Source organism: Pipistrellus kuhlii, unplaced genomic scaffold (assembly GCF_014108245.1).
Source record: "Pipistrellus kuhlii isolate mPipKuh1 unplaced genomic scaffold, mPipKuh1.p scaffold_m20_p_9, whole genome shotgun sequence".
NCBI lineage: Eukaryota > Metazoa > Chordata > Mammalia > Chiroptera > Vespertilionidae > Pipistrellus > Pipistrellus kuhlii.
Genome location: NW_023425595.1, coordinates 22,898,918 through 22,916,923, shown reverse-complemented (window position 1 = coordinate 22,916,923; position 18,006 = coordinate 22,898,918). Strand labels below are relative to the sequence as shown.

The 18,006-nt window shown below is 38.3% G+C and overlaps 1 protein-coding gene across 21 annotated transcripts in view; it reads right to left on the bottom strand.

Moving 5' to 3' along the window:
* The window catches only part of SOX6 (SRY-box transcription factor 6), a 525,015-nt gene that overhangs the window by 80,293 nt on the left and 426,716 nt on the right, over positions 1-18,006 (bottom strand). For all 21 annotated transcript variants that reach the window (XM_045577988.1, XM_045577991.1, XM_045577992.1 and 18 more), the window contains one exon: positions 675-824. In XM_045577988.1, the coding sequence (XP_045433944.1) occupies positions 675-824 (150 nt within the window). The remainder of the gene's footprint in view (positions 1-674; positions 825-18,006) is intronic.

Here is an 18,006-nt window from a genome sequence, read left to right as displayed (position 1 = left end):
CAATTTCCCTTAGTCACCACGTACCACCTGGCTACCTCTTTCTTAGGCACTGAAAGTCAGTGAGAAAAGGCATCTATTAATCTCCTAGCCATACCTTGGGAGAGCCTGTTCATCTTATCACAACCTACTATATGTCATCAGACATGATTATGCAATGCTATCCCTCATTCTTCAGAGCCCACTTTCCTGTTTTTGAAGGGGAGACCTTTATCAGAAAACCACAGAAAGCCCAGCAGTAAGCTCTTTTTTTGTTCCCCTTTTTAAATCTAAAGTTTGGAGATCCTCCTTCTCTAGTAATATAAGTTGGCTCCCCACCTGTTTAAGAAACTTGGAGGGAAATGTCACAAGTCTGTGACAAACACTGGCAATAAAACCATGGCCATTCATGCCAGTGAACATTAAAAAAATAAAAGCCAGAGTCCAAAGGGGAAAAACTCTTGAGAAGTGAGTGTGCAGAGTTAGGTAAAGATCTCACAATATGGCACTATTGTTATCAAACTGGAAACACCTGTTTCTCAGTGCTCAATCATGAAATTTACCATAAAGAGGAGCGTTTTGGGGGATCCTTTATGTCGCTATGCTTCCTGCTGTTTATTCCCAGCACAGCCTGGTTCACTACCTTTTCTTGTGAAGCTATTTTCCAAACTGTTTCCACAATCCTGCAAAGCAAGTACCTTAACTTGAGTTACAGGGCTGGTCCCTCTCTTTTCATTTTTTATCCCAGTAGGTGACACTGCCCCTGCTGTGTTTGGTGGCTGTGGAGTTGATGGCATCTTTGCTCCAGGTGACACCTGCATGCTGGCCAGCTGAGCGGCATAGAGCTGCTGCAAAACAGGAAAGACAAACATTATCTCTTTATATGAAGTTGAAATGGAGTTTCAGGAAAACTTACCGTCTTGTTAGATACATATTTCTCTAACAGCTTTGCAATTTCTCTTTCACTATTTTTTAAAGAGGAAAATAAGAGAGATCAAATAATATAACAGAAAAAAAAAAGTACTGGTATGGGAGTCATTGTCCTGTCCCTGGTCCTTCCAGCAATAACTTTATAACCCTAAACAAAGGACTTGATCACTCTAGAACTCATTCTCTTCAATTGCACAAAAAAGGAATTTGACCAAATGGTCTCGAAGATTCTTTCTAGTATCTAAAATCTTTATAAAAAGTGCTTTAAAAGTTGGTGTGTCCATTCTTGTAATTTTAACATTTGTTAAAATGTTAAAAAGCTGATCTGAGCTTTCCTAGGGATTTCCTACAAGAACTTTGTTCTCATTCAGAACTGACCATGCTTCTCTGGGACCACTGTTCTATCTGAAGGATGAAAGTGCTGCCATCAAGATCCCTCAGGCCCAATAGACATCTCTCTTACCTCAGGGTCCTATTTCTAGGTAGTGTATAACATGGTCCAAAGGAAAATATAGCCAGATTTGTGGGGGGGAAAAATAATAATAGTAAGAAAATCAAGCTTCTTTCTTGTAGCACAGGACATTAAATGCTTAAATGCCAGTTTATTAGGTTTTGGATGACATTGGTGACACATGAACCTGTAGATCCGCTAGTTGACCAGAATTCAGATAACTCAATCTTAACACTATTTAATGCCTGAAAACGCCATTCAAATATTTTCTTTTCTTCTTATCAAGAGTAAGCTGTTACCTTAATAGGCATATTGTATCATAATAAGTAGAAAACTTCCTAGTTTCAGCAACCACAAAGAAAATAGCTCAAACTTTGCCACATTAGTAGGGGAGAAAAAACAGGTGGTTTGTATGTAATTTCCAGTATTACTATCATTCAGATGGACAAATAAAAAAAATTACAGTAATCAAAAACAGACCTTTCAGCACATGTAATTAAATGAAAGCTTAATAAAGAATAATTTTCCAGAGCCAGATGTGCTTATGTCATGATTGTTGCTTTCTTTGGAACAATTTTTCTAATATAACAAGCCTCTAAAGAAATTAGAGCTTCATAATTCTGTGTGTGCAATGACTCAGTGGCAAGAAAAATCACAAGAAAGAGTCAGTCAAACTGCTAAAACTTAGAGGAGTAAGGGAACTGTCTTCCCCCCCCCCCCTTTTTATCTTGCTGTATATTTTTCCTTTGAAATTCAGCCAGGTGTCTTCAAATTGGGGGAGGGGGGGAGGGAAATGAGGCGGTGGCTCAAGTGAATCTTTTGGAAAATGTTCTGCATGGCATAAGCCAGTGTAGAAAAGTTCTGTACTAAAGTGGAGATGGTGTAGAACTGAAAAAGTGTTGACTGTATAGTAGCTGGTATCATGATCAGTATGCCTGACTATTGAGTATTAAAGAGTCATGAAATCTTAGGGAGGCAAGAGTCCATAGACATCACTTATGCCTTCATTTTACCTCAGCAATTCACAAAACCAGAAGAAAGTCAAGTATCACACTTTTTAGAATAAAGAATCTGGCTTGACTTCCATCAAAAGAATCCTATTTGTCAAGTAGATATAGGTTTAGAAAACAGTTTCACAGCTCATCTGCTAAGCTAACATTGATTGTATATGTTTTAGATGCAAGGCTCTGTGTTAGGCACCAAGTAAGATTCCAAGTCTTAGAACAAGCACAGAGTTGTGTAGGAGACTTAAGCTATGGATCCTTAATACCTGGCTTGCACCTTCCTTGTGATGCTTACCACAATTTTTAACCTTCTGTTTAGTTATGCACATGTCTTATCATCTCCAGTACACTGTAAGCTTATCGAAGCCCCGATCAATCTAATTATGTTTGGACTAGAGGACTGATGCACGAAATTTGTGCAAAGGGCTTAGCCCTTGCAGACACGGTGGCTTGCCTTTGCCCTCACAGCCCTGGCACCATCAGGAAGGTAGTATGGAAGGACATCCAGAAGCATGTCTGGAAGGTCGTTTGGCTGTCTGGTCTAATTAGTATATTACACTTTTATTATTATAGGTGTCAAGCATCAAGAACAATGCCTTGCAAATAAATGCTAACCAATCAATATTTTCTGAATTAAACTAACAGTATGTAAAACCACTGGATATTTGGAAGGTGAAATATTCTCTTTCTATAAATGAGGCAACAGAAGTGGTATATGATTATATTTACTATATATGTATTGAATAGTTTTATGATGTTGAGTTTAAAAAACAGAAAATAAATTCAGTGCAAATTAAATTATATGGTTTCACGATAAATTATTCATTTGAAGTTGTTTGTTATAATGTCAGATAGCTGCTCAATAATTGTCAAACTTTTCTAACACCATATACTGCTTGAGCAGTAATTATGGAGCAGTACCAAGTTTTCATCTCATCCCAGTTACTATAAATTTAAAAGTTTCTCTAAATGCTACTGTATCTTTTTTTGAAAGAAGATATTAGTTATTCAAATGAATAATTTTAGCTAGATCACTGCTTTACAGATCAACTGTTCACATAGGGAAAAGGTTAAACTCTGATTAACTATCACATAAGAGTTTATAACTTGTAGGATTCTTAGATCCTAGTTATTGCTCATAATGATACTAATGAATATTCATTTCCAAATACAGTTGAGGTTTTTAAAAAAATCAACAATATAGTAAAGCTTCTAACAGGCTTAGCCAAAGTTCCATAAACATTGGTGAAGACTGTTTCTGGAAATATGGATTGTTCCATTTCAATTTTGAGAAATGCTCAGTGATTGTTTGGGATACTGAATTGTTTCTTTTTCCAGATATATAAAATAAATGCAGTGCACTTATTGAAGTTAAAATAAGTTTAGCTAAATATTTTTTAAAATTATAAAAATCACTCACATTTTATAGGAGCACTTTCACAAATGCTTTTACTATTTTATAGCTAAAAATATTCCACCTATTTTATGAGTTCATTTTTAATAAAGTAGTCAGCATTAAAATTTTGGTAAGCTGAGCATTGACATATTTGGCATCTAACACTGAAAGGACTTTAACATACCATTTAGCCGAGGCTGACCTCCCCATTCTACTGATGAGCTGAGGTCTAGAGAGCAGAAGCAGCATGCCCGAGGTTGTGTAAGTGCTTAGGACTCACTCGCTCCAATGTTGTCATTAAAAGTACAAATGGATATATGATGAAGCAACCTTTGTACCTTTCAAGCACGTCTGAAGCATTGATGAATGTGTTCGATGACGGATCTTTATTCCATGCTCACTGTTAACTAAACACTGTGCTACAAACTAGAGATACCACAATGAGCAATTCAGAAAATAATCCCTACCTTGATGAAGCTAGAAAGAGAAACGTATTAAATAAATGCTTAGACAGTAACTGTAAATTATGGTTAAGATAAGTGCTGAGAAAGGAAAATACAGAATGTCAAGAGACCATCTAATAAGGGTATTTAGCAGAGTCCAGAGGATCAGAATAGCTTCTCTGAGGAAGTAACATTTGAAGTAAGAATTATCCAGGTGGAAAGGTTGATAATGAACATTTTAGAAAAGAGAAACATCAATTATTATGGCTCTGAGGTAGAAAAGAAGGCAACATTTTCAGGGAATTTTAAAAAGGCCAATATAGCAAGATTGTTGCGTGACTGCAGAGTAGGATGAGAAGAGGCTAGAGAGGAATAGGGCCTGAGAGGCCACATTAATAATTTCAGACCTGATCCCCCAAACAGAAGTAGCTACAAAGAGGAATGAACTGAAACCAAGACACAACGAAGTTTTTCTATGATTTACCACCAACTTATTGACCAATATTTTAATTAAATTTGATGAAGATCTCACAAATCCACAAATATATACCTCCAATAGTAATTGTAGAGTTTTTGTCCTGAGACTAGCCGTAAAGGACAACCTATCTTGCATTTGGATCCTAGTGGCACTCAAATAACTAAGCCTGCTTAGATTCAACACAAAACAGTGGGCCTTACCAACCAAACTCAGCCATATGGTAAAATTCTTGAGTGTCTTTGAGCATACACAATGGTCTATGGCCCAGACAAACATACAGAGCACTAACTCAGGTACTGTGCTAGGCATTTTCATTTATTATGTAAACTTCAAATGAATTATATAAAATAGGATTACCCATTTTAGAGTCAATGTCACTTTTAAGCCCATGTACTTTCTGCTTTTATAGGTTAAAATTAAATTATTTTAAATAAGCTATACAGTGGATCACAATGAAACCCATTTCCTGTCCCTAGCCACAAGACAAAGATCATTGTCCAAGGAGAAGAGAGACTCTGAATTTGCTGCTGCCCTGAGATCTCAAATAGCAAACTATAATTCCAAATGTCTTACAGCTACTTCTTCTAAAATGGCATTTCACAATCTTCAAATGGAGACCACCAGCACGCATAATTTTGAACCAAACAACTCCCTTCTCCCACCAATCTCTAAGCCATAGCTTAAGACACCTGAAATACCCTAGTGACACATGTTTTAATAGATTGATAAAGTAAAAAGCACTATGCAGAGTAAGGATAGAAATAAGAGAACTTGATAAAAGGGAGAATAACAAGGGCTTTAAACTGGCACCGGTATACTCCAGTATACAGAAACCAACAGTAAAGAAAGCAGGCACAACTTCACACACTGGTTCTCTTTGGAGTGAAATCTCCTGTGTTTTATCATTTCAATTAGAAAGGGCTTTGTTAAGTGCCTTCTGAATCTGGCCCAGAGAGAAAGAAGAAGAAAAATTCTCCCTCAAATGTAATGTGACTATTGGTGGATAATAAGGAAAAGAGGAGAAGGGAAATGCCTTTCTATAAGAAGAGATTCACGGACCCTACTGAAATGTCAACTGATACCATCAGATTCACCCCATTTCCTGGGGTCCCACACATTGTCTGGGAACCCCAGGCCTAGCCCAGGTTAACTCAGATTCAGTTCTTATGTATCAGGCTCTACTCAGGGGAACCCTATTTGAAAGAAACAGGCATGGTAGGGTTGGGGGTATCCTTAAGGAAATGTCATTATTTACTTGCTTGATGCTAACACTAGGCCCCAAGCTTGGCTCAGTTATCCAGAGAGATCTTTCTCAAAACAAGGCAGACAACCATTCCTCTGCCTACCAGGCAAGGAATGCTGCAAAGCTGGACAGGCTCGGCTGTGAGGAGATGGAACGAAGACAGAGGTAATTAAGCAGCCTGATTTAGTGCTTGTTCAGCACAGGAAAGAAAGTGTGTCAGTAACAAGTCATTACAGACTTGAAGGAGGGGTGGGGGAGAGAGCTTACAAATAATTTGAAAGAGATCACAAATACTTTTACTTCTCATAAACCTCCAATGTCAACAAAATGATCCAGGAAATATAGCTGTGGTTTTATGGAAGGAATGAACTGAAGTCCTTGTTTTCAGCATAGAAGGCACTTGTTTAGCTCTATCCTTAATATTTGACACTGAAGAAAACTGGCTGTAGATAGGAGGTGGGAGAAGGAACGGCGGAAGAACCACCACACCCACCGTTCATATATTGGGTTAATTTCCAAGTCAATCTCCTTGCCTCTTCTGTATATTTTCTATTGCCATCTTATTTCTCCTCTCTTATAAATCTCTATGATTTGCCATAATCCTACTCATTTTTGAATCTCAACTCAAACATCACTTTCTTCTTTAAGCCTCATCTGACCATTGCCTTGTGTTCCTACAACTTCACATCCTCTATCTCTGTGTACTCGCGACATGTTTTTCTTTTATTCATGTCTTTCTCTACCACCAAACTACGAGTCCCTTAAGGTGAAGACTGAGTCTTATTTGTTTTTATGTCTCTAGCACCTATCATAATGACTAACATTTAATAGATGCTCTATTGACACTGACCATTAAAACCCCATCTTCTTCATCCTTGAAAGAAAGAAAGAAAGAAAGAGAGAGAGAAAAAAAGGGAGGGAGGTTTTGATGTTTTTCTACCCTAGAATTTAAAAGAGAATTTCATCTATATGTACTTGAAAAGTAATCATTGGGCACCCGAGAATAATTTACATTTTAGAATTTTATTTTAATATTTGTTTTAAAATGTGCACATTTTAAAAATGTAACCATAGTAATTAGGTTAAGGTAATTATAATCACGTTAAGGTGTTTTAGATTTTTAAAATTAAAGTTTATGCAAATACACATAAGGGGCCAAAAATTTGTCTCAGGTGAGAGCAGACCTATTTCACTTCCTTTGAGATCTCTGCCTTTTGCCTTTCCACAACAGCCAAAGGAAAAATGGACAAGCATTGACTATAAGCCACTGGAGAGCCAGGACCTGTTTAATTCATTTCAATATCCCCTGCAGCAGGCTCAAGAATGTCAAGTAAAGAAAAATGAATTGAAAAGAGTTTTCCTGGCTAGAGATCTTCTTGCCTATTTTCCCAAGCAAGAAGAAGCTTGCTCCTCTGACATAATTCGTGCTAATGGCATGGGGGAGTGGAGAAAATATGTGGTGTATGGAGGAGAGGGGAAGTTGTATAAAAGAGATAGAAAGAGAGAATAGGAGAGAGGCTCCAGTCAAGGTCCTACCCTTACTGGAAGAAAATTATAAAGCAAAAATAAAAACAACATGGAGTCTATCAGGTAACAGACCACCTAGTCGTCTGCTATAAAAAATAATAATAATAAAAGTCAGAATTCATTCTTGGATTGCATCTATTATATTAAAATGCATTTATAAGAGCTTTTCCTTATGGAACATAGTTGCACAGTACAAGTCACTATGAATAAACACAGCCCCCAGTAGTTTTTTTAAATGTATTTTTGTTGATATCAAAGAGAAAGGGAGAGGAAGAGAGAGAAACATCAATTATGAGAGACAATCACTGATTAGCTGCCTCCTCCACGGCCCCTACTGAGGATGGAACCCACAACCCATGCATGTGCCCTGACCAAGAATGGAACCACGACCTCCTGGATCATAGGTCAACGCTCAACCATTGAGCACCACCAGCCGGGCTCCAATCAATAGTTTTAAGAAGAAAACTCAATCTCTCTCTGCTTCTTCCAAGTATCTTTATTTTAAGGTTCTAAATAAAATAAGTAAATACATAAATGCTTTATGCACAGAACAAAAAAAGTTCAGTATTAAAACAACTAGTAATTTGGTTCTTGAAGGAAGATATTGGAAGAAGTGATAATTTAGGGCAGTTGGAAATCGGCACTGGGGGAATGAATCTGACTGTTTTCCTTCTGTTTCCAAGAGCCAGGCAGGCAAAGCTGAAGAGGCCCCGCTCTGGGAATGTGCTCCAAGTGGTGCAGCTCGCATTTGTAAAGCCCTTTAACTCTCTAGGCACAAAGCCCAGCTCATCAGGGAACCTTAAACGAGTGCATCTTCACTCTATCAACAATATATACAAACTCACCAAAGAAGTTGAATTTGAAATCTAAGCATGATTTCTCGTAAACTAAACTGCAGAGAAACTTTCAATTTGTATATGTATTTGAGGACATGTGCCTAGTTTAATCCATTACTTTTTGTTTTTAAATATATTTTTATAGATTTTAGAGAGGAAGGGAGAGGGAGAGAGAAGAATCAATGATAAGAGAGAATCATTTATTGGCTGCTTCCTGCATGCCCCTGACTGGGTGGGGGTCAAGCCCACAACCTGGGCATGTGCCCTGACCACAGAATTGAATCATGACCTCCAGGTTCATAGGTTGATGCTCAACAACTGAGACATCCTGGCTGGGCCAATCAATTACTTTTAATACATGTAGAACTGGTTCCAAATATTTAAAAGCATTGTTACCATGCAATCAAAAGATGAATTTTGATTCAGGTTCATTGAAAAATTATTGAGTGGCTACTATGGGCCAGGTACTATTTGGGAAAAGAGAAGTGAAAAGTTAGAAAACAATCGGGAAGGGAGTGGGGAATAGAGGACAAATAAATAAGCACATAGATATATAATTCTGGTGGTGATGTGTGCTATGAAATATAACATGGCCAGGCATATGAATATGGGGGAGAGGGGATTTTTAAATATTGGAGAAATCAGGAAAACAAAAAGAAGGGGATAATTGAGTAGGGACCCGAAAGACTTGGAGGAGTAAGCCATGTCATTATGTGGGGATAGCACGCCAGGCAGAGGCAAAAGATAGGTGGACATCCTGAGGCAAAGGTGTGCTTGTGCTTGGAATGTCTGAGGAATAGCAACAAGGCCAGTGTGGCAGGAGCAGAGTTAGCTGGGTGAAGAGTAATAAGTCAGGTGTCAAAAAGATAGCAAGGGGCCAGATCCTGAAGACTTTATGTAGTACCTAACAGACTTTGAATTCTGTTCTGAGTTTCTAGGAAACACAATCATAACAACATGGCAGACCTGCAATACCCACAGGAAAATCTGGAGATATGCCAGGGCTGCTCTGCCTTGCCCTTGCTGACTGCCAAAAAACCAGATGCTGTTGCTTGAGAAATATTCTACAACTGCCCAGCTTTAATGCCCTTCAATTTCCATCCATAATAAAGCCCCCCCAAACAGCACAGAATGAAGACAAATATGGGTTAGTATGCAATAAGAAAAAAGTTTTTACTTAAATTGTTAAATATACATATACATTTGGGAAAACTAAATTGCATGGAAGTATATTTTCTAAATATTATTTTTTAACTTTAATAAATAGAACAAATGTTGCTGGTTGGAAGTAAACATGTTATTATATGGAAGTGATTTTACTGTTTTTAACTGAATTTAGTTTTTAATTTCTCAGGGACTTTTGTGTTCATAAACACAAGAATCATGGTAATGAACCAAATTCATACCTATGAGGAAATGGACAGATTTATTAAACAGAAATTTCATATTATAATATTAATATGAACTGTGCATTTCTAATTAATATTAACAGAGATAAGGATGTATTTTGAATTAACTTTTAAGTGCTCAAGTAAAATAAGCAAGAAATAATGTATAACATCCTTTTTTTTTACTTTCCTCTTCTATTTGCTGCTATTATTATTATTATTATCATTATTACTTTAAAAAATGTTTTCCCTACTTCAGAGTCACCTCCACTAAGTGTCATTTTTTAAACTGCAAATTATCAGTATTGCCAATTGGAGAACTTCAGCATATTTTACAGTATGTAAATATACCATCTGTATGCTACAGTAATACCCATGGCTTCCTCCCTAATTAGCAGAAAGGAATGATATCTTACACAGAGCAGCCATAGTAAAAGTTATTCAAATAGTGTGTAATAAGCATACACAGTGCTTTATTGTCACTAGATGTGATTCTGATAGATATCTCAATAATCCTGCTTGACAACTCCTTGTAGCAGATGAAGCAGGTAATGGTTAACATAAAGGACTAAAGAAGGATGTTGGGGAAATAGGGTTTGCATGCTGCTCTGAGAAGCAGTGTAGCACAGTGCACACTCTATCCAGAAAGAACCAGTTTCCTATGATCTCTGCAAGTTATTTTATCTCTGTGGGCCTTAAGTCTCCCCATTTTAAAAACTGGCAAAAATAACAGTACCTACTCCAAAAGACTGCTGGAAGAAATTAATGCACATAACATATTAAGAAGGGGGAACAGTAGAGACTCAATACTAGCAGGCTCTTATTCTTATCAGTATATTCTTTTTACAGAGATGTTACTCTGAAAATCTTACTCAGAAAAACATTTGGAATTTTGATTTACTTTAGCAAAAGTTAGGGAAACAAAGACGAAAAATACTCGTATATGCTGTCTTTTAGGAGCTCACAGCAAGAACAGAAAGGAGAGGAAGAAAAGTTCAATATGGTGAGTGGTAAAGGAAGCATTTATAAATTGCGATGAAACATCGTCATCTTCATCTGGCACACTTAGCTGTTTGTTTCCAGCTTTATTGAGATAATAGAGGCCTGGTGCATGAAATTCGTGCACAGGGGGTGGGGAGATCCCCTCAGCCCAGCCTGTACCCTCTCCAATCTGGGACCCTGAGGGGGATATCCGACTGCCAGTTTAGGCCTTATCCTGGCTAAACCAGCAGTCGAACATCCCTCTCACAATCCTGGACTGCTGGCTCCTAATCGCTCACTTGCCTGCCTGCATGGTCACCCCTAACCGCCTCCCTCCCCCAGCCAACCTGGTTACCCCTAACTGCCTCCCCACTGGTCAGGTCACCCCCAACTGCCCTTCCCTGCTGGCCTGGTTATCCCTAACTGCCTTCTTGTCAGCCTAGTAGTCCCTTACTGACCAGCCCCGCCCCCAGCCTAAACACCCTCCAACTGCACCCTCCTTTCCCCACCGGCCTGGTCACTCCACACAGCCTGCTGTTCATTCATTTGGTCACCTCTCACTAACCCTCCCTGCTGGCCTGGTCATAGGCATCCATCTTGTGAGGGCGTGAGGGTTAATTTGCATATTACCTCTTTATTATATAGGATAATGGACAACACTGCGAGTTTAAGGTGTACAATGTGATGGCTTTATATATGTCTATCCTGTGGAAGTGTTGGTTAACATAATCATCATTAGTTTGACTGAGGACAGTGAGGTATGCTTTGCTTATAAAAAAGCCCAGAAAGATATCCTATGTATATTAAAAGTTGAAAAATAATCCTATAAATTTAACAACAACAGCAACAAAAAATCCTGAGGATATCAATCCCCTGAAAGGTTCCATGGTTAAGCTAATAGTTTTTGTTGTGCTTTTAGTAATGCCTCCCCTTCCCAGCCCTCTCCTTTGGGATAATGCCCTAAGGCTGTGCCCTATGGAACTGAGGCGTTCACACTACGACCTGATGTGGCTTTGAGAAAGCCTTGCGATTCATAAAATGTGCCACTGCCCTAGAAAGAGGGCAACAACCCTTGGCTATTCATTTGGGGAACAGAAACTTTGTTTTGTCCTTTGTTCAGCAGAAAAACCTGCAGGCATTCAAAATCCTCATTTGGGGAGGAGGAGGGGGGCTTGTGTAGAATTTCAATATCTCCGCGAAGCCTACTCTAACACCCTTAGAAAAGTCACGTTATACGATGTAAAAATCACAGCTTTAGTTTGTTTAGAGGGCATAATTCCGAGTGGACCATGGAATATTTATGTCGCTATGCAGCTCTTTGAAGGAATAATCTTATGTTTTTGTGCCTGTTGTGGGTCAGAGGTTCAAATCAGCACTTCTTTCTGTCACTCCTTATATGTTGTACTATAATTTATGGCTCAGCAAGAGAACTCATAAAACAAAAGTGTCTATTTTATTTCAGCAACTAATTCTAGATAATCAAAGATTTCCAGCCAAACAACCCAGCATGAAACTCTGCATGGAAAATATGAGGAGAACAAAGCATTTTGTCAAATAACACATCTTGTGATGTAAACACATATGTCTCTTAAGGGAAATTTTATCGTTTCCACATTATCGGTGTACAAAAGGAGCATTCTTGTCCCAGACCTGGTGCGACTGTGGAGTCATCGTCATTGGAAACAAGAGCCTGATTAGGTTCCCACACAGATATGAATAGACTTTCCTTTTTTAGTGGAATAGCTGCTTTTATTCCTTTTTCAAACAGGCTGGTAATTGTCACCCTAAAAACACTGAATTGTACTCGGGCAACATTTGTTTCTGTTCTTTTCTCCCATCTTTTTAGGATCAGCCAACAACATTGCTGTCCCTTCTGGTTGGTCCTCTCCTGGAAAGTCTGAGTTAATCCACAGCTGTGTGAATGTGAAAAAGGGACACAGCAGGCTAAGTCTGTTGGGTCTCTTGTCTGCTAATAAAGTGCACAGTCTGCAGGACAGATGTTAAGAGGATCAGTTAAATAAGTCAGTGGCAGAGATCCTGACCTCTGCCAGGGAACATTTTATTATTCCAGAAAGGGGCATAATTGCAAGGCATTAACAATTAGAAGAACCATAGCTTTTCTTTATAGATTTTTACTCCTTGCCTCATCATTTGTTTGAAATACAGCAGCCAGGCCTATTCACTGGGAAGCAATGTGCTAAATAGGATTGGGTTCAGAATACAAGATTTCTCGAAATCCCAGAGAAACTGTTGGACCCTGGCTTTCCTTCAGTTTTAAAGAGTATTGTTTATTCTGTGTGTATCTTTACACTCTGTACAGTTTCACTTGCCACAGGGTGCCATTGTACCAAAGGGGCTGTGACTCTTACCAAACACAGTTCCCTGGCTATTAAATCTAGTGTAATGGGACATGTAAACGAGAGATCAAATTAATATAGGAATGTCACATCATAAAGTTGTTCACTGTACCTGACACCACTTGGCCATTTATGGTGTGAGTAAAATCATGTCCACCACGTGCATTGCAAACTCCCAAGCATGGTGTGAACAGCACTCTGTGTCCTGACCCTTTGCTTACCTTACCAATCTCACCGACCACTGCTCTTGTGCACTCATCCTGCGCTGGACTGGTATTGGCTGACTGTGCTATACTGCCTATTGCTTTACACATGTGGGCCAGCTGTGACCTTTGTCTGGAGTGCTTTTCCTCTTCTCTGCATCTCAGCCACTCTGCATCCTTCCCCCATTAACCTTGTAAACTTCCACTCTCAAGATTCTATTTTTAACATCACCTCACGCATGAAGATCACCAATACTTCCCCAGGCAGAGCTTAACACTTCCTCCTCCCATATAATTTTTACTCTGGAATCACATCTATTTTTAACAATTATCACATTGCTTACTAGACTGTGGGCCCTCTGAGGGCAGGGATCAAGTTCTACTGAACAGAAGAGAGGGCTTACTTCACAGCAGGCACTTAATAAATAGTCAGGGAGTTAATGTGTTACTGAACTAATGAAATAATTTCTCCCTTTTTCATGTAATAATTAATCATATAAATATAAGTTTATATTCTGGCCTTGTCACTACTGCTAGAACTGTTACATGGTCTTATATTTAAATCTGCTTTATTTTGTTCTTTTAAAGGATAATTTTCATTAGGATGGTTCATTCAATTTCAAAAGATATGTCTCTACAAAAGCTCATAGATAAAAGCATAAGATATACTGTCCTCTTGCCATGTTTTAATTTAGTTCAATTCATCCAAAATTTATTTACAAGACACAGTCAAACTTAGTTCTTCACACAGCTGCCTCACAATTCTGTGCATCCTAACCTAGGCCACTTATGAGCTGTGTGGCTAAGGTCAAATTAGTCTATCTCTCTGGGCCTCAGTCTCTTCAACTGTAAAACCAAATGATTCACATAATACTTGACAGTGTACAAAGCACTTTTCATAGGCATTGCCTTATTTATTCTTTACAATTGCCCTATGGGGGTATTACTCCTAATTTCATTATTTAGAATCTGGACATAGGAAGATTAATTTTCTAAAACTCAAGGAACCAGTGGAAGGGTTAGGATTTGACCCTCAAGGATGCTGAGGGCCTTTTTAGCTCTGGAAGTCCATGCAATTTCAAAATCTCATTGTCTATTTGTGAAGGCAAAGTTTTCCATGTGGTGGTATCTTCTCTTGATTAGTAGAAAGTCCAGTTTAAAGTACCTTAATCACGGTCTGGTTATTTGGATAAGAAGATTTCAGAGTCCATATACAACCAGTAAATGAGTATATTTATACACACATATAATAAACTAGAAGCCCAGTGCACAAATTCATGCACTTATGTGGTCCCTCAGCCTGGCCTGTGGGGATTGGGGCAAAATTGGCTCTCTGACATCCCCTGAGGGGTCTCAATTGCAAGAGGGCGCTTCTCAAGTTATGCACCTGGAATCAGGCTCCTTCCTCTCTAGTTCCAGGTACATCACCAGAGAACAGCAGCTGCCAAGTCATGGCAGCTCAGCAGCTCCTGTGTTGAGCATCTGCCCTCTGGTGGTCAGTGTGTATCATAACTATTGGTCAGAGCATCTGCCACCTGGTGGTCATTGTACATTATAGCTACCGGATGGTCAGATGGTTGACCCGTCTGCCGGTTGCTTAGGCTTTTATATATATAGATGACCAGCCTTATGTTATCTGTTCTTATCACTTTGAAGTATTGCTCATTTAATTTATTTCCTTCCTAGATTAATACTATAAAAAACAACAGGAACTTGCTTAGCTTGATTGCTTAGTAGAGTACTAAAGTATATACTACATTTTTAAAAATATCACCTAAATTAATGAATAAATAAGAGAGATAAGGACATGCAGAGAAATGATGTTTATAGAGTATCGACTATACAGCAACACTGTGCTAGGTAATTGCTTACAATGCTTCATTTAATATTTGTAGTATGGGAGTTTCTGTTATCTCCATTTCACGGATAAGGAGACTGAGGTGCAGAGAAAATGAGCTCAACTTCACAGAGCTCTCTCTCTTTTTTCTTCTTTAATCCTGACAAAATGATATTTCTCCATTGATTTTCAGAGAGAGTAGAAGAGAGAGGGAAAGACAGAGAGAAATATTGATGTGAGAGAAACACATTGATTGTTTGCCTCCTGCACAGGTCCTACCAGGAGGCAAACAGGTTCGACCAGGGCCTGAGCTGGGGAGGAGTACGTGCCCTTGACCAGAATCAAACCCGGGACCTTTTGGTTCTATCCACGTAGTCAAACCAGCTAGGGCCAAAACTCTTTTAACTGAAGGGGTCTTGTGGAATCAATCACTGCTTTCTTGAAACCTCCAAACTATTTACAATTGTATAGACAAAAAACATGTCAGAGAGCCAGCTAGCTGCTGGATAAAAATTAGCACGTTGTTCCAGTGGATGGCTATCAATCACCAAATGATGGTACACAGTCATTTTCTTATTTCATGGGAGGTACATCTGTACGTGATGATAGTGATTTATAATCAGGAAATGTGGAAGAGGTGGTATGGTTGGGTGTAAGTGAATTGTATATGACTATTTAGTCCTGCAACTAAGAAATTGCTTTTTATTAAAACTATTGCTAAATGGATGGAGAAGTGACAGCCAGGCCTCTACTATCTTAACATGGCTTTTGGCTCTTGTTCTTACTCTCATCTACTGTCTAAGCTAATTATTTATGCATTATTTGGAGACTCTCTTTTTAAGCAGACTGAGTGATAATCCATTGAGGATGTGATGCCAAACCACTTTTTCTATAGAGTTTTAAAAATGGACCTCTGAGAAGAGGTTTGATACAATTCAATGACTGAAGTAATACCTTTGTCCATTTGAGCATTAAATGGTCCGTTGAAATACAGCTTAGAGAGAATTTCTGAAAATAGTACTTTCTAATTTTTTTTTTCTAATTTCTCTCCTAGTTGACTAGAGCAGCTCTTGGAAATGCAGCTCAATCACTTTCCACAGTCCCTCAGGTCAGCCTCTCACCAGTGTTAATTAAATATAACCCCCTTAGAATATGTGAGGTTAAGTGAGAGCACCATAGCGCTCTTCTCCAATATATTACTGTGAACACAAATGGCCATAATCTGTTTATAAGACTTCTCTGAGCACAGAGGTCTCATTAATGAAAAAGTAGAAGAGAAAAAGCAACGTAATGTGACAACATACATTTAAACTATCCATCTCCACTTCCATTGTGCTTAAACAACACATATCATAAAGGAAATTGGGGTAACAGAGCAATTTGTAGTGTGATAAAGAGCAACTGTGAAAGCCAGTGCAGAATTCAGTCCATTGCTTCCCTAAAAATCATCCTTCCCATCAACTCAGATAATTTTCTACCAGCAGCTAAAAGATTAGTGTATTTTGTCTTTTTTAGCGAATGCTATATCTTTAGTAGCACAACTTGGTCAAACTCTAAAACTGGAAAACTACTAAAACAATGGCTCTATACTAACCATTTTAAATGAAAAAGTCCCTTTAAGACACTGGGTTTATGGTTCTAAAAAGTTTCATGCACTGTCCAGGGCTATTTGTAAATTAAATTGTTTAAAATAAAGCTCTTTAATGCTCGATAATTAGTCTTGTCTCTCCGAACATGACTTTACTGTAAATGCTCCTTCCTGACTCTCCTATTATCCCAAGATTCCTGAGAAGAAAGCAGCCAAGCGATAATTCAACATTATTGCTGCTTCGGTGCACTAATCGCTTAAAGAGCAGCAAAGACTCTCTGCTCTCTGCCCCATGGCTCCCGCAGCCTCCTGGTCTAAGGCAGGCATCCCCACCCAGCCATGACCAGATGTCAAGAGGAATCCCCAGCTCCTGATGCAGCAGGCGCTCCATTCCAGTATGGTCAAACATCTGCTTCATCTGCTGGCATGCAACCTGCTGAACACGCTCAGAGGGCAGCACAGGCTGGGGATGGGCAAGGACACACTCCCAGCGACTCCAGGAGACTCATCAAAACTTTGAAATTATAAGACAGACCCAGCAACTCTCAGAAGAATAGAGCTCTGGCATTCAGCAGAAATGTTTTAAATACTTTACTCAGAAGAAAGCTACAGAATACGATAAGACAGATTGCATGATAGTTCTTCTGATCCTTGCTAAATTCTATTAGGCTTCAAGTTTCTTCTGGGAAGTTAACTAGACATTTGAAAAATGCACAAACTCTTTGGGATCCAGAGAATGTCATGTTGACTTTGAAATTTTCCCCTCTTATGATTTCATTAAATTACTTTTAATTTACTTGAATATTATAATGAGAGAATAGTAAGTTATGCAAGAGAGCTTCTCAGTGACTGTCCTTCTTACATATTAGTAAGCACAGTTTAAAGCAAAGAATCCTGGTCAAGAAGTAAATTTTAAAATACACTTAAATCATCTATTATAATCCTATTTTGTTCAATAGATTAGTAATCTGACCCAAGTCACTTACCTATCTGAGCCTCATTTTCTTCTTCTAAAATATGGTGATAATATAAAAGCACATTTATTATAAAGCCTACATAAAATTACTTATTAAACTGATAAAGATTCTATCACATGTGTTATATATGCATACATATGTATATATGTGTATAAATGTATATATACATAATATCCACACCATTCTTATATCTGTTTTGTTTTGTTTTTAGAAAGAAATCAAGGCTTCCTTTATGATATCCAATTCACACAGCAAATACAGGTTCTCTGCCAAAAATGATTCCACTCATCTGATGGAATCTCAACAGCATCCTATAGAAACTAATGAATGCTCCCAGGACCCATCCAAATTTCATATTTACTTCACTCTGAAAGATAGACTTATATACCAC